Source organism: Protopterus annectens, chromosome 4.part0 (genome assembly GCF_019279795.1).
Source record: "Protopterus annectens isolate FY-2018-M chromosome 4.part0, PAN1.0, whole genome shotgun sequence".
Lineage (NCBI taxonomy): Eukaryota > Metazoa > Chordata > Ceratodontiformes > Protopteridae > Protopterus > Protopterus annectens.
The window spans coordinates 157,826,401-157,851,700 of NC_056733.1; the positions used below are offsets into that span (position 1 = coordinate 157,826,401).

The 25,300-nt window shown below is 40.2% G+C and overlaps 1 protein-coding gene across 2 annotated transcripts in view; it reads right to left on the reverse strand.

Moving 5' to 3' along the window:
- Positions 1-25,300, reverse strand: part of ELAC2 (elaC ribonuclease Z 2) — a 2,146,582-nt gene that overhangs the window by 2,057,196 nt on the left and 64,086 nt on the right. For both annotated transcript variants that reach the window (XM_044068145.1, XM_044068146.1), the window contains exons 4-5: positions 15,397-15,461; positions 3,309-3,366 (exon numbers count right to left, since the gene is read on the reverse strand). In XM_044068145.1, coding sequence (XP_043924080.1) covers positions 3,309-3,366; positions 15,397-15,461 — 123 coding nt within the window. The remainder of the gene's footprint in view (positions 1-3,308; positions 3,367-15,396; positions 15,462-25,300) is intronic.

Sequence of the window (25,300 nt, forward strand, 5' to 3'; positions counted from 1 at the left end):
GTCCTTGCCCAGAAAGGGCAGAATGGACTGAAGCGTGACCATCCGGAATCTTGCCTTCTTGACAAATCTGTTCAGATTGCTCAGGTCTAATATTGGTCTCCAATCTCCCGTCCTTTTGGGGACCAAAAAGAATCTGGAGTAGACGCCGGATCCTACCTGGTCTGCTGGCACAGTCTGGACGGCTCTTTTTTCTAGGAGCTTTGAAACCTCCTGTTCTGCCAAATCCCTTTGACCGGGTGAGATGTCTGGAAGGGATTGAAGAGGTACGGGAAACCTTTCGAAGGGGATTTTGTAACCCTCGGATATAATCGACTGTACCCACATCTCTTGAGATAGGGATTGCCAGGCTACTGGGTACAGCGAAATCCTTCCCCCGACTGCCTCCAAGGGTGGACAGTCGGGCAACACCTCAGAGATGCTGAAAGGGCTTCTCAGGAAGAGACTCCCTGTTGCCCTGGTTCTGAGGACCCCCCCTGCCTCTAGGGTGGCGTCTATTATTGTTACCCCCTCTGCCTCTGGGGGTAAACTGACCACGTGTGTCCGGAGTAGCTCCTTGGGCTTTACGGAACCACATCTTCCCCCCCTTCTGACCCTTGGGGTATGGTCTAGAAGGAGTGGAAAACTGGACTCCAACGGCAGAAAGAGTTTTACCGTCCTGCTCACACCTGGTCAAGGTATCCTTCACCTGAGGTCCGAACAAAGCCGAACCATCAAAGGGGGTATTAGTGAAGGACGCCTTAAAGGGGTCCGCAAAATTACAAAGCCGCATCCAGGCTTGGCGTCTAAGAGCAACTCCTGTGCCTGCGGCCCTGCTCGCTCCATCGGCCGCATAGGATATGAGCCGCATGGAGGAGTTAGATATGGAATTCAGGATAGCAAGCTGCAAGGCAATCTTTTCCTGAGCCCCAGCAGCAGAAGGATCCTGGACTACTTCTCCCAGTTCCTTGAGAACATCTCGTTGAAGCCTGATGAAGTGACAAAGATAATTCAGCGAACGCATAGCAAAGGTCGCTGAAGAAAACATCCGCTTTCCATACCTGTCCATGGTCCTAGAGTCCTTATTAGGAGGATGGACAGGTACTGAAGGATCCGTCAATTCCTTCTTAGTGGCAGCCGCCACCACCATAGCATCAACCGGAACACCCTTGGAAAGGAACTGTTTGTCCGAAGGGGCCGTAATGAATTTGGATGGTCTTCTGGGGACAGGTTCCACAGAATCTGGAGCATGCGCCTTACGAGCCACTACCTGCATGAGTGGGTCGAAAGGCGGAGACACCCAGGAGGTGGAGGGTCGGGATCCAAAAGCCTCCAGGTATACCGATTCATCCTCGGAGGAGTCAATGGAGGGCCAATTCCCCCTCTGTTTGAGGAGCTCAAGGATGTCTGAAAAAGAGACATCCTCAGAGGGGGACCGTGGGGAACCCTCCGACTCATCTAAGTCGGTATCAGATGTAGTAGACTCAGGGGAGTCTGTGTGTTTCCTCTTACACGTCCTCTTCCAAGGGGGTTCCCCTGCAGGATCAGGAGAAACCTCTGAAGAGGAGGAAATTCCCAGTGGGGAAACCTGGGGCGATGGATCCCTGGGCCTGTGAGCAAGAGGTTGGCAAGAGGCATCTGCAGGCACTGAAGAGGGAGGAGCTAGAGGGATGGACCGTTGACCAGGCTCAGAGGCCAGGACACTCCTCATCACCTCAAAGGCTCCTCTCCCCGGGAGGCCAGAACACACCTGCTCCGAAGAAACAGGAATGGCCGGCTCCAAAGAGAGAGAAGGCTCCGAGGCCGATGGCGCCGAGCTTACCAAAGCCGAAGCCCCGAGAGGGAGAGCGGGGTCGGACAAGGGTCCGATGCCACTAGTCCCCTCAGAGCCGACAGTGGAAACCCGACGACCGGATCCCTCCAAGGAAGGTCTCAAGGAGGAGATCGGAGCCGAGGATGACGGAGCCGAAGGATGTATTGGCTCCGGCATCGAAACAGTCGCTGTCCCGAGAAGCTCCGGCTCTGAACTGCTGTGTGGAGTCGGAGGAGGAAGTTCAAGGATTGGGGCTATAGCCGAAGTCTGTTGAGACGGGCTATGGAGCATTTGGGCCAGTGCCTGAGACTTCAACAGCCTGCTTACCACCCTCTCTAAATCGTAGTCAGACAGCCTGGAAGATCTCGAAGATCGGCTCCGATGGCTCCGCTCCGACAAAAGAGGAGACCCCGGAGCCAAGTGGATACTCAGTATAGAAGGGGACCGGGATCTCTTACGAGTCGAAGCCATCGGAGCTGAAGTCCCTTGAACCCCAGATGGAGCCGAGGATATCTCGGCTCCGATGCTGGATAAAGTGTCGGCTCCAGCCGGAGCCGACAAGGCCACAGTAGTCAGGGTATCGGAGCCGGTCGGCGCCGAACCCACTACTTGAACAGCAGATGTATCGGCTCCAGCCGGAGCCGATGTCGGCTCCGACGGAGCCGGAGCCACCGGAGGAGGCTTGGACACTGTAGCCTGAGCCTTCGGTGGTTTAGAAGGTTTTCCTGACCCTAATTTAGGAGGAGAACCTTCTGGCTTAAGTAAGCCTCGGAGGATGAGTTTATTCCTCCTTTCCTGCAGGACTCTCTGGCTAAAAGCATGACATAAAGCACAGGAGTCCTGCAGGTGCAAAGGCCCCAGGCAATAAACACAAGAAGTGTGACCGTCTGTCAGAGACATTTTCTGACAGCACTGGTCACACTTCTTGAAGCCTGAGACCTTGCCTTCCTTTGACATCCTAGGAGGATGGAAACACAAACAATCCCAACAAACACACAAATTAATCCCTTACACAAACACACAGGAAGGGAATAACCAATGGGGAAGTAGGCCTGACTAAAAAAACTTTAGACTAAAGATTATAAAAAAGTTTGAAAACAAGGGAATAGGGTGGGCTGTAACTAACTACAGACTAAACTGACACTAAAAGGCAAAAATAAACCCCTAACTACTCTTTTTCTTATTTTACAAAGAAAAACTTACCTCAGCTGGCAAAGGAGACCTCTTTCGCTAAGCGGCAAACGAGATCTGAGGTAGTTCCGCCTTGCATCATGGGATATAGGGTTGCCTCGAGCTGGTAAAAGGAGTTCTCGAGCTAAAGCAAGTGCAACCCATCCAGCAAGAATGAAGGCGAGATTGACAACTTAACATTGATAGAATCCAGTGAGGCAAAGGTCAAAGCTCAGGATTACTGGGCTTTCCTACAAGTGACATCAGATGATGTCAAAAAAATCCATGGGCAGTTTTGTCAATATCTGAAAAAACAAAAAGTCAAGGCAAGCAACTTCACATTACATACCCAAATTCAAACCACGCAATGGTCCGGAAAAAACTTTCACGGCATCAATGAATTTCTCCTACAACAAAAAGATAGCAAACATTAAAACAAGTTTAATCTTTTACAACATTTGACTTCTAGAAAGAACTTCACACTAAATCTATAATTAATTTAAACCTAGAAAACATATATGGGATCTGCTCACTGCAGGCTGTGTATAATAAAAAATGCAGCTGAGGCTAAGGCTTAAGGTAAAGTATTTTGCTTTACTGCAGTGCTAACTACATTCAGGTCTAGCAATGTTAATGTGGATTAGTGATCACAAACTGGAAGGAGAAGAGTACAAATAGAGGATCAGCTTTTCCAGACACAGAATGAACAATGTATTTAGTACAATTATTGTATTAAGTGAATGGAACATGAACATTGAAGCTGGGCAATAATGTTAACAATCCTCCTCCAATCTTCCTTCAGGTGTTGTATACAGTAGTATAGGAAGCAAAACACAGCACATGAATCTCCAGAGTTATATACAGATGTGTACCCTCAGAGAACAACATTCTTGGAGCCAACTAGCGTGGAAAAGGACTCTGTATCGTATAAACATTTTTTGTAGAAGCTGTAACATGCCACACTCATCCAGTATGCAGATGATTCATCTCTAATCTGCTCTGCCCCATCCCTCACCACTGTTCAACAACTCGCTGAGGAATCCTTTACAACTGTGGAGAAATGGATTACAGATATCCAACTCATCCTAAACCCCAGCAAAAGTAAATTGCTCCTATTCACCCCCAATAAATCGGGAACTACCCGTCTTTCCTTTACCATCACTTCCAAAAATGGCACAACCATCTCTCCTTCAAACCATACTAACGTCCTTGGTGTAGAAATTGACAAAAACCTATTTGATGTCCATATTTCTCAAACCACCAAAAAGGTACACAAAATAATGGGAACACTATACAGACACAAAAATTTTCTCTCAGATCAGGCACAAATCACCCAAACTCACCTATTCTCCACACTAATGTACGCAGCACCAATTCTTACCCTGACCAGAAAACTTGATCTTGAGAAACTTGAGACATGCTATAATAAAACTGAAAAGTTTCCTAACAACTCCATTTTCAGAACCCACCACTGTTAGGCTGTAAGGGACCTGCAATGCTTTGAACTTCAACTACATACAACCACAACGACCAGCAAAATACGATGGTTAGCACTAAGGTTCCAAATCCTTTATTGGTTTTAAAACATGTTCATGTTCCAAACAAAATAACCAGACCGGTTTCGGCCTCACAGCCTTTATCAATGGTTAAGCAAAAAGAAATTCAGTGTAGCACAGGTACTTGCTATATTTATAGTAGTGCCTCCTTAACTAAGAGATAATGGTATAGCCCAACCTGGTGGCTGGAATGTTCAAATACATAAGAAAATACAGAAAAATAAAGACTTCATAAACTAATACTATGATAGTATAATCATGTAAACCACATGTATAAAATTAACATTCAAATAATGAATGATTAACAAAACGTAATTAATAATATATAGTCAATGGTACAAAGATAGCCTACCATAGAAAATAAAATTAATATAGTATTATTATGATATGTTCAAAAAACATATTTAAGCACTATCTTAAGTTGGCTGATCCGATCATGTTGGGCTAATAATAACTTGAAGAAAACTTCAAAAAAACAGACGGAATAAACACGGTAATTGTATATAGCACTGGCAAAATTAATAAATGAGAATTATGTTAGTCAAAGGTCAGTATTGACCAATAGTAATATACCACCTATTTAAACTTGATCACCACAACCCAAAAGACAACAAAATCATAAGTTGTAAAAAAACACAGATAATATAAAAGTATATATATTTTTATATACTTATTCAAAAAGATATATATTATCATATACAAAAAGTATCATGTTCTCTAAACCTGAATAAAGTCCTGATATGTAGAATACATAGACCAAAAACCAAAAAAGAAACAATTTATAGATGATCATTCAGGCCTGGCGGAAATAATGCCCCAAGGTTGGTAATCCAATATTGTTCCTTTTTATTCAAAATAGAATGCCAACCCTGTTGATGGCTGCGATCCCCCACAATTTTGTCTATAACCATGAACTTAAATTGTGTATTAGAATGTTTCATGGTGTGTCTATACAGGGCATTAGTATCCCTCTTGTTCTTAATGTCACTTTTGTGCTCTGTCAAATGTGTTCTGAGAGATCTTGATGTTTGTCCCACATAAAATGATTGGCACTGGCAAGTAGCTAAATCTATAATCCATGTAGTACTACAACTAGCAAAAACTCTAGTCTAACACACCGATCAGTGTTCGCACTGGTGAATTCCTTAAGTGTATAAACCTGGGAACAGGAACTACAATGGCCACATGGGAAGGTACCTAATAATTTATCCCCTGTCAGGGTTGTCTGTTGGTAAATGGCTCCTCCCCCCTCCTTATGTTTATAGTGGGAAAACAACCCCCCCTAAAGTTTTACCTCTTCTAAAAGACATGTGGCATCTCGTACCTAGTAATGTTCTTAATTCATCATGTGCCAACAAAATGTTCCAATTAGAGTTCATAATATCTCTCACTAAATGATTATTTCTACCATAAGTAGTCACAAATCTGATGATGGAGTCCTTGTCAGTGTCATCCGATTTTTTGTATTGTAATAGTGTTTGTCTATCCAGAGTATTGCTCCAATTCACTGGTCGCAAAAATATCTCTGTCCTTGTATCCCCTGTGTGTAAACCTACGACATAAATCATTCCTAGCTGTTTGAAAATCCTCATCAGATGAGCATACGCGTTTAATCTGCATGAATTGTGATTTTGGTATGTTGCAGATGGTGTGGTTGGGGTCCATACTAGATGCATGTAACAAGGTATTGTATTGTGGGTATTTACGAACGAAATACTTTAGCACTCAAAGTGTGGTCTTCATTACGATAAACTGTAACATCCAGAAAGTTAATGGTATAATAGTCATATGTAATGGTAAATTCAATATCCCATACATTGTCATTCAGATATTGTATGAATTCATGTAAATATATTAAATCCGCCCTCCAAACCATCCAACAATCATCTAAATATCGTCTCTATGAACACCTGGCTATGTCCATGCATTACATAACATTTATGTTGCTTCTTCATATACCTTCCTTCCTAGCATACTTACTGTACATATGCTACAGTACCACAAATTTCTTTATCTCTAGCATGAACTTTCCTTTGGTAACCATATTGTTTTTTATTACTTCATATATTGTTGATATTCTCTTCGTCTGTTTTACATTTCTGTCTGATTTTGTGTCAATTATGTAAATGTGGAGCTTTTATTCCCCGGGCCTCCGCTGTAAATAGACCTGGTACAGTCAGATTATCCCGATAAACAAATGTAAAATAAAATAAATAAATAAATATTAATATTTAGGGAAATAGGCAGGCTACGTAAATGCAGTTAAATTTTTCTAAAAAAGAAACTTTGATATTAAAAAAAAAATCATCATTTATATTATCCGACAGAGGGAATACCTCATTAGTGGCAGAATGCGTGCAAGTGCATGTTATATACATACATACATACACTGTTCAACACTGTGATACTGGGTGCAACTGGCGGATAAGCTCATGAAAAGCACTTGCAGTGGATATAAAAAGTTTACACACCCCTATTAAAATGCCAGGTTTTTGTGATATAAAAAAATAAGACCACAATAAATCATTTCAAAACTTTTCCTACCTTTAATGTGACCTATAAACTGTAAAATTCAATTGAAAAACACACAAATCTGTTAGAGGAAAATATTTTGATTTAATTACAGCATTCATTCTTCTTGGGTACACACCTACCATCAATTAAAGGGACTCCGATTAACTCCAAATAAAGTTCAGCTGTCCTAGTAGGATTTTCCTGGCATTTACTCAGTTGCCTGCTACAGCAAAAGTGATGGTTCGCAGACAGCTAACAAAGCATCAAAGGGATCTCATTGTTGAAAGGTATCAGTCAGGAGAAGGGTAGAATAAAATTTCCACAGACTTGGATATACCATAGAACACAGTCATCAAAAAGTGGAGAAAATATGGGACAACACTGACGTTGGAAAGAACTGGACATCCCGCCAAAACTGATGAAAAGACATGATGAATACTGGTCAGAGAAGCTGGCAAGAGACCTACAACAACACTGAAGGAGCTGCAGGAATTTCTGGCAAGTACTGGTTGTGTACTACATGTGACAACAATCTTCTGTATTCTCCATATGTCTGGGCTACGGGGTAGGGTTGCAAGACAGAACCCTTTTTTACACAGAAAAACATCCATGCCTGGCTAAAAATTGCAAAACAATACATCAAGTCTGTCAAAAGCATGCAGGAAAATGTGTTACGATCTGATGAGACAAAGGCTGAACTTTTTGGTCACAATTCCAAAAGGTACGCTTGAAGCAAAAACAACAGTTCGCATCACCAAAAGAACCACCCCCACCCCCGGTGAAGCATGGTGGTGGCATTATCATGCTTTGGGGTTGCTTTTCTTCAGTTGGAACCAAGGTTTTAGTCAAGGTGGAAGAAATTTTTTAACCATTCCAAATACCAGTCAATTTTGGCCCAAAATCTTCAGCCGTCTGCTAGAAAACTGAACAGAAATTTCACTTTTCAACATGACAATGACCCCAAGCATACATCCAAATCAACAAGAGAATGGCTTCACCAGAAGAAAATTAAAGTTTTGGAATGACCCAGCCAAAACCCAGACCTAAAGCCAATAGAAAATCTGTGGGGTGACCTAAAGAGGGCTGTGCGTATGAGATGTCGTTGCAATCTGACAGGTTTGGAGGGCTTTAGCAAGGAAGAGTGGGCAAATACCCAAGACGACTGAATGCTGTAATTAAATCAAAAGGTGCTCCAACAAACTATTAGTCTAACAGTGTGCACCCACAACAAAGTACTGGGTTAAGAATGTGCACACTTATGCAACCAGCATATTGTACGTTTTTTATTATTTATATTTTTCCCCTAACAGATTTGTTTTTCAATTGAATTGTACAGCTTATAGGTCACATTAAAGGTGGGAAAAGTTTTGAAATGATTTACTGTGGTCTCATTTTTTATATCACAAAAACCTGGCATTTTTAACAGGGGTGTGTAAACTTTTTATATCCACTGTGTCTGTGTGTGTGTGTATACATATATATATATATATGTGTGTGTGTATACATACATATATATATATATATATATATATATATATATATATATATATATATATATATATATATATATACACACACACAGATATAGATATATGTATATAAATAGATATATGTGGATCTATATATTTTATATACACGCACATATATATATATATATATATATATATATATATATATATATATATATATATACGCACACATATATAATGTACACATTCATATATATATATATATATATATATATATATATATATATATATATATACACACACACACACATTCATATATACATACACACACACATATATATATATATATATAAAAACACACATCTATATATATATATATATATATATATATATATTATAGATAGATATACAAGCGCTCGCACGCACACACACACGCTTTCATTAAATTTTCAGACACTTTACCTTCTTACATAAAAGGAGGTACACCTTATAAAAGGAGGGAAGCAGCCTTTTTGTAAAAGTAGTTGAAATACTTCCCAAACAGGATTTATGAATTTTGTTTTCAGACCATTTCTGTCACACATTCATTCAGAATCAAAGTTGTGTATGTGTTTTTAAGCACACAAGTATATATCTATAAAAGGATTGGAAATGCTTGGAAAAAAAATCAGAGCTATTCAGTGCACAGACAATGCTCCATGGCTTAAAAACAAGGCCTGTAAAAAAAGTGACCTGACAAACAAGGTACAGCAGGTTCACATATACTAGTGGGAACCAACTGGGTTAATGTTGCATGACCTGTAAGCAACATGTACAAAAATTCAAACACAGTTAAACAGACACCACAAACTGCAGGTTTAAAAAAAATCACACAATATTAATTGGACAGAAGCCACCAACATATGTCAGAGATGGGAAGACGGCAATAGTACTAAAATATGTGATGGTAATGTACACGCAGAACATCCCCAAGACACTACAGGTACAGGAAACCGTAATGACACAAACAGTTATAAACACCATTTTAAATATGCAAAGAAACAGCAACACACAACTATTTATGTATACACATTGTGAATGCATTGCTCAGTGACAGCATAATCCAAAGCTGCTTACCTATTTTCAGGGTTAAATGCAGTAGAAATCAAAATCATAAATATACCACACTGGTGAAAGAAAACAATTAAAACAAATTATTTTTGTCCCCAGAATATTTTAACAGTTGGGACAAAAAAAAATGCATAAACACACCAAAAATAACACACAGTAAACCAAGATGCAGCTGATTCATTGGTTTTATCTGCTGTGCAAAAAGCATGGTATGACTTACGTTGATTCAGTCATGTTGCCACAAAATGTTATTAGAAAATCTCACACTCAGAGGTACAGTCTTCCACTGGTAGTCAACTACAATAGGCATTCATGGACACCTGAATATAAGAAGCTGCAAAGTTCATAAGATTTAATTAGGAAAAGCAAGGACATAAGACTTTGATTTCAATGTGGCAAATTTCTATACTTAGTTGGCCTAACAACAGAACTAAAAATGTTGTGTGCATTACCCTTTAATTCTATTTTCTACCACTGAAGTGATGAGGAAGGTCAAATACTGAGAAAGTGCTAAATGCAGAAATTAAAGATTCATAGGTTGGTACTAGGCTATCAGCCCTAGGGCCTATACAAGCCTAGCCATAACAATTCCCTGGCTATTTCTTCAAACATTATTTACTTTCCTGGACCCCTGTCTAGCAGGGCGACTGACGTGATCCCTGGGGTGAATTTCCTTTCTCCCATCCAATCGTCAAGGTCCCTCTTGAAGAGGTCCAAAGAGGCACTCTGCTTGACATGTATGGGCAATCTATTCCAGAGTCTGGGGAGTCTCTGGGTCAGGAACCTATCCCTCCAGCATGTTTTGTTTATTGTGATGACAAGGTTTAGATCCCTGGAGCGTGTAGCTCTGAGGGATTGGGATTTCTTTAAGTGTAGCATGCCCAACAGCTCTGGGTTTGACATGGCCTTGTATGTTAAGCAGAGATCGCCTCTGAGTAGACGATATGCGACAGAGTATAGCTGGAGTTTTTAAGGCGGTCAGCGAGGGCATCTGCTTTAGGCCTGTGATTCTTTTAGTGAGGTATTTCTGAGGCCTTTCCAGTTGTTGCAGATGTCTTGAGAGGTACATACCAAATGGGGCATTGTATTCTATAATGGGTCTAATGAGGGATGAGTACAGTGGGACAATGACCTCCTTTTTTCTGGATGAAAAGCCCTTCGTGATGAGGTGTGCCACATAGAAGGATTTCCTGACTGTTGTGGCGATGTGGTTATCGGCGAGATCACTGTCCACCTGTGTCCCTAAGTCTCTTATCACACTTTCTGTGTTTAGTGTACTGCCACCTATATGGTAATTCATGGATACATGTTTTTTCCCAAAGGGATAACAATACATTTCTTGGCATTGAGCTTGAGCCCATGGCTCTGGCACCAAGCATCTGTTTCTGTAAGGCCCTTTTGTAGAGTATCCACATCATTTGGGGATTCAATAATGGCTCCCAGTTTGCAGTCATCTGCAAACTTTGTTAGCCAGAGTCCCTTAGTGTTGACCTGTACTTCAGAGAAGTAGATGCCAAACAAGAGCGGCCCCAGGACTGAACCCTGAGGTACTCCACTTGTCACTTGTCTGGAGCTGGATTTGGAGTCGGCCACTTTTACAGTGTGGGTTCTATCAGTAAGCCATTTAGCAACCCATTGGGTGACACAGGGATTAATGCCCAACTTAGTAAGTTTATCTATGATTCCAGAGTGAGGGATGGTGTCAAAGGCCTTGGTAAGGTCCAGATAGGCTGTGTGGACCACCTTACCCTTGTCCATGGCTCTGGAGACTGATTCAAAGAAGTCAATCAGGTTCAGGAGACAAGATCGGCCCTTCACAAACCCAAACTGGGTGGGGTCCAGTGTTTGAAGGCTGCCAATGTCTTTGTTTATAAGTTCCATGATAATACGCTCCATGGCCTTGCAGATAGGCTTGTCAGACTGATGGGACGGTAGTTTCCGGGATCCAAGGTGGATCCCCCCTTGTGGATTGGGATAACTGTAGCTCTGCGCCACTCAGTGGGCACGAAACCTGAGGTGAGGCTATGATTAAACATGACACTTAGGTGAGGTGCCAGTTCATACTGTAGTTCATGTAGTACACAGCCCGGGATGTCATCTGGTCCCATGGTTGCTGTATTCTTGGCTTTAGAGAGTGCGTTTTGTACCTGTGTGGCCGTTATTACTGGAATTTGGCAATCTTCCGGTATTGAGATGGGCCATTTAGGGGGTGAAGTTGGCACTGAATCGATCTGCCAGGATATTGGCAATATCCTTTGGATCAGTATATTTAATGCCATTCTGTTTTAGCTCAGAGCAGATCTGAGCATTGCCATTTATGTAGCTAATTATTACTTTCTAGCTGCAGAGATTAACTTGCACTTTTTGTAGCAAACTCTCCCAATAGCTTTTGAATATTCTAATAGAAACTATCAAAAGTTTCAAAGAAGCAGACCAGTATAAATGGCAACCAGATATCAGTCCAAAATGACTACTGGAAACTGACAAAACTGAAGAAATTCAGCTACATTTAAACAGACACCACTTTTCTTCCAAACAAATATAACTGTTACCAACAATAATAAATGATAAGCTGCGGTGGTACAGCAGTAGCGTTGTTGCCTCATAGCAAGAGGTTCTCCTGTTCGAATCGCTGAAGGTTGGGCATCGGCCTGGCAGCTCAGCACCATAAAAATTTACTGTCAATCATTAGCGGACTGGAGTTCCGCTGTGATGACCCCTAACCGGGAAAAGCCGAAAAGACAAACAACAAAACAACAATAATAAATGATGAGCTATAAAACGTGATAATAAAAACTGAAAACGATTCATACAATAATTCAATGTTTAGCTCTGCCACTGCCTTTGGAAATTGAAACAGTCAGCTTGGGTTTAACAGATGAAATAAAGAAAACCACAGAAAAACCGAACAACAGAATGTGAGCAATCCAAAGGACACCATGTTTATTGAAGTTAAGCGCTTTCCTCTCTATTAAAAAGACTTCCTCAGAAGTCTTCTGAGGAAGTCTCTCTGTAATAGAGAGGAAAGCGCTTAACTTCAATAAACTTGGTGTCCTTTGGATTGCTCACATTCTGCTGGTCGGTTTAACAGATGAATGCCCAACTAACTTTCCTGAAATGTTGAGTAGAAAATATTCAACCACTTCAGGAGGTGCAGCTTTATATTGTGTGTGCGTGTGTGTGTGTGTGTGCGTGTGTGTGTGTGCGTGCATATACATGCATGTGTGTGTGTGTGTATATATATATATATATATACACACACACACACACACACATACATACACAGATATATGCGTATTTATATATATATATATATATATATATATACACACACACACACACACACACACACACACACACATATATATATATATATATGCACACACACACACACATATATATATATATGTATATATTACACACACATACATACATACATATATATATATATATAGCTACTTTCAATGAACGTGAGCAAGATCCACCAAATTTGACTTACCCTACCTTAATCTGCCGAAACACACTGCCAAATTCCTTTCACAAGAACCACTGGGCCACCATGCCAACGAAACAAAGCGGAAAGCAATTTAGCCCACCAAAGTGTGGGGCTTCGCCCCCCCCCACACCCCCCCTTCTTAAATATACCATGGTGGTCAAATGGCTCCTTTCCCTGAGAAAGGAAGAAAGCAAATTGGCAGTCCGTTGTTTCGTTTAAGTGGAGTTTCGGTAGACTGAGAACAGGTAAGTCAAATTCTACTGAAAGTAGATATATATATATATATATTTTTTTTCCCCCCACTTTAGAACATCAAAAGCCCATAACACTGGGATTCAAAATATTGAGACGAAAATCTTGAAAATTCAAAACACTGAAAACTCAAAACATTGAATCCCATAACATTGAAAAAATATTGGAAACCAACATATAATATATGCCAGCACAACTACATACATAAATAAAAAACAAACCATATTGCACTTCTCCAAATATAAGCAGGGGGACAAGCCCGCATGAGGGGGTTGCACCTCCCACACCTCGTGCTACTTAAATATATCAACTCTGAGATCGTACTACACAGAACAAAATAGCAAACATAGAATTCCGCGCTTCATGACTGCCTGTTTAAACTGAAAAAACAACTATATTCAACCTTCTCTTAGAAACACTACTTCACTGTTAAAACATTACACATTACTATACATCTCTGCAAAATTTACCGGAGTTTCAATGGTAACCTCGTTCATCTTCCCTTCTTACTTGCTATACTACAACATAACACATCTTAGTGTAGACTAGTGCAATCGCGGAGTGGACATATTTAAGTAGCAAGGGATGGAGAAGTGTAATATGGTTTGTTTTTTATATGTTTCTGTATGTAGTTGTACTAGAATATAGTACGTGTTGCTTTCCTATATTTTTTCAATGTCATGGGATTCAATGTTTTGAGTTTTCTGTGTTTTGCATTTTCAAAATTTTGGTCTCAATGTTCTGAATTTCAATGTTATGGGCTTTCGATGTTCTAAGTCAATGTATATATGTGTGTATACATGTGTGTAAATATATATACACACATATGGTGAAAAATAAGACTAAAATGGTCAACAGCAGGAGATCAATTTCTAGAAAAAGAAATAGTCAGAAGTTTTAGTGGTAAAATGAGAGATCTATTTTCTACACATTTAAAGCAGCATTTAGCAGTCTCCTTCAGATCAGGCCATTAGCTATTCAGAATAGGTTACTAAAATGTCTTGAAAAAGGACCTTCTTAACTAGGGGAGTGTGCTGTCTCTCTGGAGATGATCTCATTCCCTTTTTTAACTTTTGATGGATACTAGTCTCACCACTCCCTTCTGACCTAAATGAATTTACTCATTATCCTGTTCTGTTGCCATACGCTGTGCCATGCAATACCCCTGGAAGTGGCTGGAAACACTGTTGCAAACTAATTGAAGCACAAATGAAACCCAGTAACAAGGTGGCACAGTCTACCTAGGCAAGTAACGGGTATATGTATGGCAGCCCATTACAGGGCACATACATACACGCAGACAGACATGCATATACACACAAACAAACCGAGGGATAACTTAGCATCATATATTAATCTGCCATCAGGTGTCTGTGGGAGGGACCACAAAAACAGAGAAAAACATCTACAAGGAGGCAAACTGTTAAACAAACCATTGCTCCAAACACTGAAAGTCAGCAACATTAATTCCCATGTCACTGTGCCATCAAATTACTTAAATGATACAAGTACAATGACATTCAAGACTCAAACCATGCTAGGTATTTCATGTACTACACTTACACATTGTTTTGAGAAGTTTTCTCTTGTGCTTGATCTTGGAATCTAGGAACAACTGGGGGTTCCTATATCTGTTGCACTAGATGTCCCTATATAACATCAATGGACTACACCAGTTTTTTCAGCAGGTCATCCTACAAACCAGCACACCAATCTATGCCCATTACTGAAATCAATGTGAGTGATACATGTCTGTAAAACAGAACTGTGCATTGTTGACTGATGGTCAAAACCTAGTAAGACAGCATCAGTAAACCTCACTGAACTACAAATGAGGTAAAATTTCAGCATCCACCTACTACAAGCAGGGGTCTTTCCTGAAAAAGTAAATGCATACAATGCTATGAATGTAACAAAAAAAGTCTTCACAGCAAATACCAGACACTGAAGGATGCCCTTTTCTTAACTATTTACCCTGCCAAAAGTAAACTGCTATCCGTATACCTTTACTGAGCAATGAAAAAAGGCACTCTAACTTACCAACTGTGGTGGGCCAGACAAAAAGCACTGTGGAAGCCCAGAATCCTTTAGGGTCAGGAGCATACCTGTGTAAAAAAGGCACATTTTCACATGTGTACAGATAAAACATGCAATGCTTTATATTTGTCAAGGCAGTTATTTCTCATAAATGCACACACACCAGCTACCACGGAGAAACATTACCATTTGCATTAAGTACACATTCCTAAACAAAGCAATTAGATCACTATTTATACCATCAACCACCAGCTTTGCAAATGTAACTGTTAAGAGTGTAATTAAAGACATGATTCACATCATGGTCAAAATATTTGAGTCGAAGATCCTTACATCTGGTGACCGTCTCTGGAGTTTGCATGCTTTTCTCCCATGTCTATGTAGGAACTTACACCTCCCAAATACATGCTACTTGTTTTCCACCTCAAGGACAGAATGTAGTCTGCTCAAACCTAGCCCTTCCAGCTGAACTTGAAAGGCATGCCAACAGAATGCAGCCAAGATGGAACACAGTCCTGGGCAGCAGGACAGACTCTAGATGGCACCTAGGAGGAGAACAGCTGTGTAGACCAACCTCTTTACCCATCAAATGTGGTGCATAGTATCCCCTACAAAGGAATATATGGATTATAGTACACAGTGTCAGGTGCTACAGGTGTAAAAAGTGGCTGTAGATAATTTGTGCAGGTTGTCTAATATCTCCAATAATGGGCATGCAATTTGCCAGTGCTGAGTAAGCCTTCACTGACCTACATCAGGGTGTCTGGTTCTATAAACCCCTGTTGACCAGTGTGTGCCTGCCATAAAGCACAGCAGCCATTAGTCAGCTACCAGTCAGTGTCCAGCTGCCCAGTGAAGGTAACCTGGGACAGCTCTGTAAAGAACTAAGGATTGCTACACTGAATACTGATTCACTGATATAATGAAGTGGATGACATGATGGCAAAGAGGAAACTGAACATCCTGTGTATCCTGAAGACAACATGGCAGGGCAGGCCAGCCAAGTCACTTGGCTTGGGATGCAGAGCTACTACCCAGGGGAGGACACATTAAAAATGGTTGTAGAATTGAAGAGACACAGCACACAAGCAAGAAAATGAGTCCGTGAGTGAGAGAGAGACAGACAAAGTGTCTTCTGACAAGTGACGGATGTCGTCAAAACTAGTGACACAATCACAGCAGTCAGACTGCAGTGTTGAGATAAGGCTGTACTCATAGTATCACCCTATGCCAAGCAGCAGAGCTGTAACAGTAAAAAGTGCATTCAGGCCGATAAAGTTGGACAAAATGAGCTAGTGTTGATAATGGAAGATTTGAATGTATATGAGGTCTGCCAATAGCCACATGGGTGGAATAACAGCAATAGAGGAGGACAAGGCCATTCTGAACTGCTCTGTGGCAAATGGTTTGATCATGGAAATAAATGACTTGCAGACAGTGACAAGATGGCATGCAACCGTGGTCAACAAGCAATGTACGTACATTTCCTTATAGTACGGAAAGGGAAGTGGGGAGAATCAGAGATTGAAAAGTCATCCCCACAAACTGTCCCCCCTCCAACTTAAACTACTGCTGGCCATGATCAGCTGCAAGCAGTTATCGGAGAAGGCTCTAAAGGTAAGAGAGTAAACCAAGGACACTGATGGTGACAGAGTGAAAGTACAATATGTGAAGTTGAAAAATGGCAGCATTTCACAGCAGCATGTGAAGACTATACAATATATATCCATCAGAGCCTCTTATGGAAATAAGATACTTAAGAAAAGATGGTGGAACACAGAAGCCCAAGAAGTTATCAAAATAAAGGACTCTATTAAGAAGGGAAAGGAATACTGGTTGGCCGACAAAGAAAGCAGCTGCAAGAGCAAAGAACAGTTTCTGGAAAGTGACTTGGCAGACAACAAAAAGAAAAATTATCAGGTTGCAATGAAAAGACAAAGATAAATAAGACAGTCAAACCAGTCATAATGAATAGCAGCTGCAAACTGCTCACCACACCAAAGGACAAAGGAAGATGCAATGACTACTTTCAGCAGCTTCTGAATGAAGAAGACCTCACAGAAACTGCACATCCCCATGCAGATATGCCGATGTGCAAAAACAGAATATTCACAACTGCGGGCAATAAAGAGGCACTGAGCTCTATCACACTGAATGAAGGTGGTGGAAAGGGTGACTGATAAACGAATACATAAAACAGCAGAAAGCAAGACGGGAGATAAGCAGTTAATACTCAGATTAGGATGCAGTACAACTGACCAGATGTCTGCAGTGAGAGGAAGCTGGAGACAAGGAGAGTCCAACTGGGTATTCCTTTGGAATACTGTGTATAATGTGACCCCAAGCACACTTCTCAATCTCTTAGTGGAAGAAATCTGGACAAAGCCAGATAAAAAGTGGGGACAAAGACCCAAAATTATGATCATATTTTATATATACTACTTTTATAAACTCAGAAAGTTGCTAGAATAACAGGGTTTGTTTTAACATACATTTGAGTTTGACTATAAATCCTACAGAAAATGTATGTAATTTTTTAGTGACTTCAGTCCTCAGATCATCCCAGTTGTTTGCCAGAAAACCACAAATTTTAAGAGGAACAGACCAAAAATATGAGCCAAAAAAAACTGGTCATTCTGCGAAAATCTGGACAGTTGAGAGGTATGATCCCAAGAAAGCCTACTTGGGCAGTCCTGAGATGGTTTGAAGTCCCACAGACATTTGTAGAATGACCTAATGACATGTACGAACATTAGTCAGACTCGCACAGTGGCTTTCAGTGAGAGTGTGAGCATCAGGACTCGGCTCTGAGCCTTCTGCTGTTCATACTATTGATGGAAGCAGATTCTGTTCAGGAACTCCACTAAACGTCAGGAGACTGGAATAAAAACTGAAGGCATGTGTGATGAAACGGAGTACAGATAAGACAGTAGTCATGGCAGAAAATGGATGAAATCAGAAGAAACTGAAAATGGAGACATAAGGGAAAATAGTGGAACAGGTTAACAGCTTCATATACCTGGGTGGGATGGTAAATGAGAAGGTAGTATGAAAGATGAGGTCAAAGCTAGAATAAGAAGTGCTGCAGCCAAATGGCACAGAGTGTCAGGGGTAGAGCATGACAAATCTTGTCCAAGTAGAAGAATGTGTGTGTGTGTGTGTGTGTGTGTGTGTGTGTGTGTCGGGGGTATCAGAAAGGAAGTTATCTTAAAAAAAAAAAAAAAAGAGCAAGAAGTACTGCGAAAAATTTACCTTATAAACCTAAACAGAATTTCTTTCAAAATAAAAACAAACTATACCAAATGCCTCTAAGTAGTGTAATAAAAACACAATGTTAAGCAAAACATTAATCAATCCATCCTCAAGAGTAGTACGCAACAAAAAGTCCTTCAGGGCTAATGACCTAATAAATGCACTAAAATGTTGTAACTGGACTCCTCTAAAACAACTGTCCCTAGATGATGCCATGCAATACTTTAACTCAACCTTCCTAGAAATCTTAAACTGTCATGCAATCTCCCGAACCAGAGTCAAAACTAACTATGCCCCATGGCTAGCAAAAGATACCAAAACTATAGTAAAGGAAAGGGACAAAGCCTGGTCACAATATCAGAAATCCAAAACCACTACCCTGAAACAAAACTATCTGGAACTCCGTAATAAAGCCAAAAGACAAATTAAACTTGACAAAACAAATTACTATAAATCCATGCAGGAAAAATATGCTCACAACCCTTACCAATTCTGGGTCACAATAAAGAGACTACTGGACCCAGGGAAATCCACTAGCCCTACCCCTGTCCTACCAAATAAGCATGAAAACAGCCCCATTCAATTTAACAAATACTTTACCGAAACAGTCTAAGTCCTTGCCAATACTCAAAACAGTACTAGTAGCCCCATACCAACAGCTACCCCTACACACCCCTGTTCACAAAACCATTCCCCCAGCTTTTCTCTGTGCCCAGTGCCCACCAAGGTAATAGCCAAGCTCCTCAAAAAAAAACTTAAACCAACCACACTGGCAGCTGATAATTTTCCAGCATACGCCATAGCATATCCCATTATCCATTCTCATAAATAGGTCAATATCAGAATGCAAGGTTCCTAACTCATGGAAAATATTACACATTATCCCACTCCACAAAGGAGGTAACTCCCTTGAGCTCACCAACTATTGCCCGATCACAATTCTATCTCCATTATTAAAAATTCTGGAGAGAGTAGTTCATACTCAACTAATGCAGTACCTCCTAAATAACAATCTACTGTCCAAATCTCAGCATGGTTTTAGATCTTCCCATAGCACTACCACAGCATTACTCTCATTTACCAACATAGTAAATCAACACAGAAACAATGGACTATTCGTGTCCTCCATATTCTTAGATTTATCTAAAGCCTTTGATATGGGTAACCATAATATGCTTCTCAAAACTCTATCTACCCTTAACACAAGCTCCTCCACTATATCATGGTTCAACTGCTTCTTATCAGGCCGTCAGCAAGCAATCCTATGGCAAGACCAACTGTTCCCCCTAGCCATAGGTGTCCCTCAATGATTCATCATTGGCCCCTTGATTTTCTCCCTATTACAAACCAGATAGCTTCATCTTCCCTCTCTGCCTCAATAGTGCAATACGCAGATGACACCACCATTATATGTGCCGCCCCCACCCTACAAGAGCTACAAACCCTAACTCAAAATAATTTTACTTTAGCTGAAGCATGATTCACTAACATCAAGCTCATTCTCAATCCCAAAAACACCAAGCTTATTCTCTTCAGCCCCAGTAGATCTCCTTCCCTCAACAATGTATTTACCATAAAATCCAAAGAGAATACCCAAATCTCCCCAACTACACACACATAAATACTAGGTGTTGAAATAGACAATATAAAATTCAACATACACATAGCACAAATAATCAAGAAAGTTAACAAAAAGCTTTGTCACCTTTATAGGAACAGACAGTTCATCACTGAACATACCAAAGTCACTATTGCAAGAACTCATCTCTTATCCATCCTCCTTTATGCCTCCCCTATCATGACTAATCTTAACCACATCGAACTAAACAAAATGGAATCTTGTTATAACAAGATGGCCAAATTTGCAACTGATGCCTATCACAGATCCCACCACCGTCATTCCCTCAAGCAGCTCAACTGGCTTGAGCTACCTCAACTACTCCGACTCAATCAACTCTCGATAGCACACAAACTATACCACCTTCCTGACAAAATCCCAACACTTCAGTATTTAATCCAGCTCTACACCTCCACTAGAGCCTTAAGATCTAGTAACCAAAACCTCTTAAATGTCATCAAACACAAAAATGATGCTGGTAAATCGCTCTTTGCCTGCACTATTGCCAGAACCTGGAATTCACTGCCAAGTCAAATTACTTCCACTACCTCTACTACCCAATTTAAAAGACTCCTAAAAACCTACTACGCAAACAACTGGCTTTGTTCATGCCACACCCCTGGCTAATCCGCCTCACTGCACTGCTGACAGATTCCATTAAGGATCACCTGTATCCTCCTATTACACCTGTTTATCCAATGAGATGTTCCCTTCAGATGCAATCATCATCATATATAATGCATAATGTACTATAGAGCTGTATATATGTTCATATGTACACTATTTGTGCTCATATGTATTCTTATATGCTTCCTCATGTGTGTCCTTTATGTACTTTACGTTATTTGGAGCATTTCTCCCCGGGCCTCTGCTGAAAATGGACCTGTGTCCAGTCAGACTTTCCCAGTAAACAAATGTAAAATAAAATAAATAAAAATATAGACGTTCATATATTCCTCTTCTCAACTGCTTGTTGGCCTGCCTGTCGGTTTTACCAATGTAGAATGGTGTACATGCAGAACACGTGGCTAAAAATACCACAAAGATCGACCCACAGTGAAACACTCCTGGAACCTGCCAAATCCTATTGCTGGTGTTAACTTCAAAATGTGGACCTTCTGCTATGTACCTACAAGTATTACAACTCATGCACTTAAAATTGCCCCTTGTTTTCACTTCCTTTAAGTTGATTTACTTCTAACAACTCCTTAAAATGTTTTGCTCTTTATAAGAGAGGGAGGAGAACCCAAAACTGACCTCACTCCACTGTTAGCTTCCAAAATCCTCCAATTGTTTCATATGACTCCCTTAATAGCTTCACTATTAATACTAAACACCAAGGGCATAGAAGTGGACCAATCTTGTGAAGTCTGAATGTTGACGTTGGCATCATGATGAGATGTTTTACCCATCAGTATCTCTCTCACTGCCTTCAGTGGGTATCCCCTGTGCCTGAACCTAAGATGCAACTCCTCTACAAGTTTATCTAAAACTATAAAGTCAGTGCTTAACCTTTTTAATCTCACCAACTGACCTTTAATAATATTGTGCTTAACACAAGTGGGATGCATGTTTGAGTAATGCAACAAAAGTGTTGTTTGCCACATTTTTGTAACTGATTATAGAACCTAATTTAGAAGTCTTTAAAAGAACTAAAGCATCCAAGTCCAAAAAACAAACACTAGAAACACTCCATGTAAAAGAAAAACTCAAAAACAGGTGCTTTGGTTCATACAATCAGCAAGCATATCCAATTCAACTGCTGTCCCTTTCCAAACAAAAAACAAATCTATAAACTGATAATATAAACACATCTCGCTTCTACCCTCTAACTGGGATAAAATGTTAGTATCCCAGTAGGCTATAACCAAGTTAGCATAATTCAAGGCCATCCTTGCCCCCATGGCCACACCCCTTGCAAAAAATAATCACTCAAAAACAAAAAAATTGTTACTCAAAACATATTCCATACAATCCACAATAAATCTACATTCCCCTACTTCATATTCTGTAGTTTTAATTAACATGTTGCTAACCCATTCTAACCCCACCTCGTGGGGAATACACATGTATAAAGACTTAACATCTACAATTACTATCAAATCCTCAGGTGCCACAGTCTTGTTTTTAATCTTGTTTGGAAAATCAAAGGAATAATAAAGGAGTCAACCCTTTGGATCAATTTAAGAAGTGCCGTGTCGATAAATTTTGAAAGGGGTTCCAACTTGGAGGTGCTGAAACAACAGGCCTGCAAGGAGGATCTTTTTCATCTTTATGCACCTTGAGTATGCCAAACAAACTACCAATTTGTGGTTTAACTACCTGAAAATAACCTAACAGATTCAGCTATAACCCCAGTCGAGTGACGTTGAAGACATGCAGGTAGGTGCATACATGAATGGGTGTGCCTTCTTTGAAGGCTGGGCTTCGGGCTGGCAACTCGGCACCATAAAAATCCACTGTCAATCATTAGCGGACCGGAATTTCGCTGTGGCGACTCCTTACCGGGAAAAGCCAAAAGACAAGATTCACATATAATCCCCTCTAAGAAACTTTCATTCAACCATGAATCGGTGTGTTTGTAAGCTTTATACACATCTCTTTTCAATACTTTTTTGTAAGTTGGTCATCTAAAAGCAAACTGTACATACCCTTAATGTAATCACACTGATTAACTATAACCATTGATCCCCTTTGTCCGCTTTCGTAACTCAAATGGAGTGATCATTGTAATAGACATGAAACACTGCCATTCAACTTTTGTCAAGTTGTAAAATTTTTTGCTACTGTTTTTTTACTTAATAAATCCCTAATTTCTGCCTCACAAATTTCCTTAAAGGCCTTGATGGTAGGATGTAATGAGGGATAATTATGTGCTGAAGCTCATGCATGTCTATGCCTGCAAACTATGTTTTACATTTGCTGTTTAAATTTTTTCCATTTGCCTTTTGTGAAGCTTCAGGCTATTGTTGACCATGCCTTTTTTACTACTTCACCATCCTCCTTTACTGTTTTCTTTTCTCTCTTCCCACTGGTTTACCATTGTGATTCACCATCCAAAAGCAGAGGATCAAACCAGAGAACCACTTGCTGTGAGACGACAACGCTAACTGTTGCACCATCGCGGCCGCCCCCAGTTGAGTAATGAATACAGTATTATTAAAGAACCAGGCTGTGTTTTGGTTTACACACCTTTATGCATCTTCCATGTTCTCCATACTGGTTCTGCAAGAGTACTGCCTATTCCTATTCAGGCACCAGAGTTACATTCCACATTGTGTCCATTTTCTCCAGCTGTGCAAAAGCACTCAAGTACAAGATTTGGGTCCGATCTACCAACAAATTATCAGCATTCTTGCACTTCATATGTGGTTCACCATGTGGTAAGGCAGTTGGAGATGGGCTACTACCCCCACAGTGTGAGGACTGCTACCTACCCACTAATTTTGTGGAAGGTTGCCTATGTAGTAGTATTCTAACTGCCTCACTAGTTTCCCTCACACAGTGTTGCAGCCTTCTCTCACAGAAGGAGGTACTTGAAATAATTATCTTGTCTTTCTGAGTAACACTGCCTTAATTGATGCTGTACTGCAAGATACTAAACTACTGCATGGTTTAAAAATGTATGTAGTGAGGAGAACCTCACATTCTTGTAAGACTACCTCTGTTTTACAAATTTCTCCTATATATAACTTACAAAATTATGCTATGCTGTAATTTGCAACTACAACCCTCCTGACACACATTACACCTTAAGACTTTTGTTCTGTTGATATCTCTAGTCCATACAATAGATGAAGTGCTTGCCCAGTGCGCAGACAATCAGTACTAGGCAGCACTGTGATAATGTTGACGTATTACAATGTTATACGGGATCTGCCACTCAATTTCAATATGTCTGCTGAGGTTAGATATATTTCCTTTTTCTGCTCTACACCTCACTGCCTGCTACACTGCCAGTGTGCTCAGATTAGCTCCATACACAGTGCCCTGTACTTTTGCCTTTCCTGCTCTACTCATCACTACCTACCCAACTGTCAGTAAATTTGCATAATTACAGCTGCATTGTCAACACAGCATTACTATTACCATCCCAGATGCAGGTCTGCATTTGCCACATATTTTCAAGAACTCCAATACAGATGTCTTTATGTACAATATGATTGCATTAGTGGCGGTTTCAGCTCACTATATTCTTGGTGGTAATTCAAGGGAGTTGTTCTTTAATCTCAATACTCCCAGTTCTCATCTCCTTAGCCTCAGCCCCATTAATTTCACATGCTTCAGCCTTAGCTACCTCAACTGACCATAATAGATGGTTGTAGCTGAATCCAAGTTCCCACATTTGCATTAGGCAGTACATGATCACTCTCTCCATATTTGCCATATTGACTTCCAATTGTCTTTTTATCACCAAACACCATAATAAAATGTATCTGCTATTACCTCCATCCCTACATGGCTAGCCTACAAACACCTGCCAGTGGACATAATCTTTTAATTTACATTACCTTTTCAAGCAATTTGCCACATTTGGATCAGTCTGCAAGTACCTCCCATACAAGGCTAATTTCTAATTTCAATTCAGAAGACTTTACTGATTTATATAAGCTCAAATAACTCCATACATTTATGTAATTATTGAACTTGTGATTTACAATGCTAAACATTGTCTAGATATCTTATAAGATGTTTAGTGATACTAACCTTGGCTATCTACCTAAACATGTATGATGCATTTTACCTACTACACAATTCATTCCTGCGTTTTACAGCATCTATTGCATAATGCACTGCTAAATCTGCTAGATTAATACATTTGATTCAAATATCATTCGATTTTACATTTAATTGACTGATTTTGAAATGTGACTAATTAGATTTTTGTTAAAGTTGTACAAGGACTGTATGAAATTAAGTACACTTGACTGAAGTTCAACTTATTAATTTCTTAGAAAGCATATTTATGAGTCTAGGTCCAACCAATCGGGTTACTATGGATGTTAACTACAAGCTGCAACTAATATATGCACATAC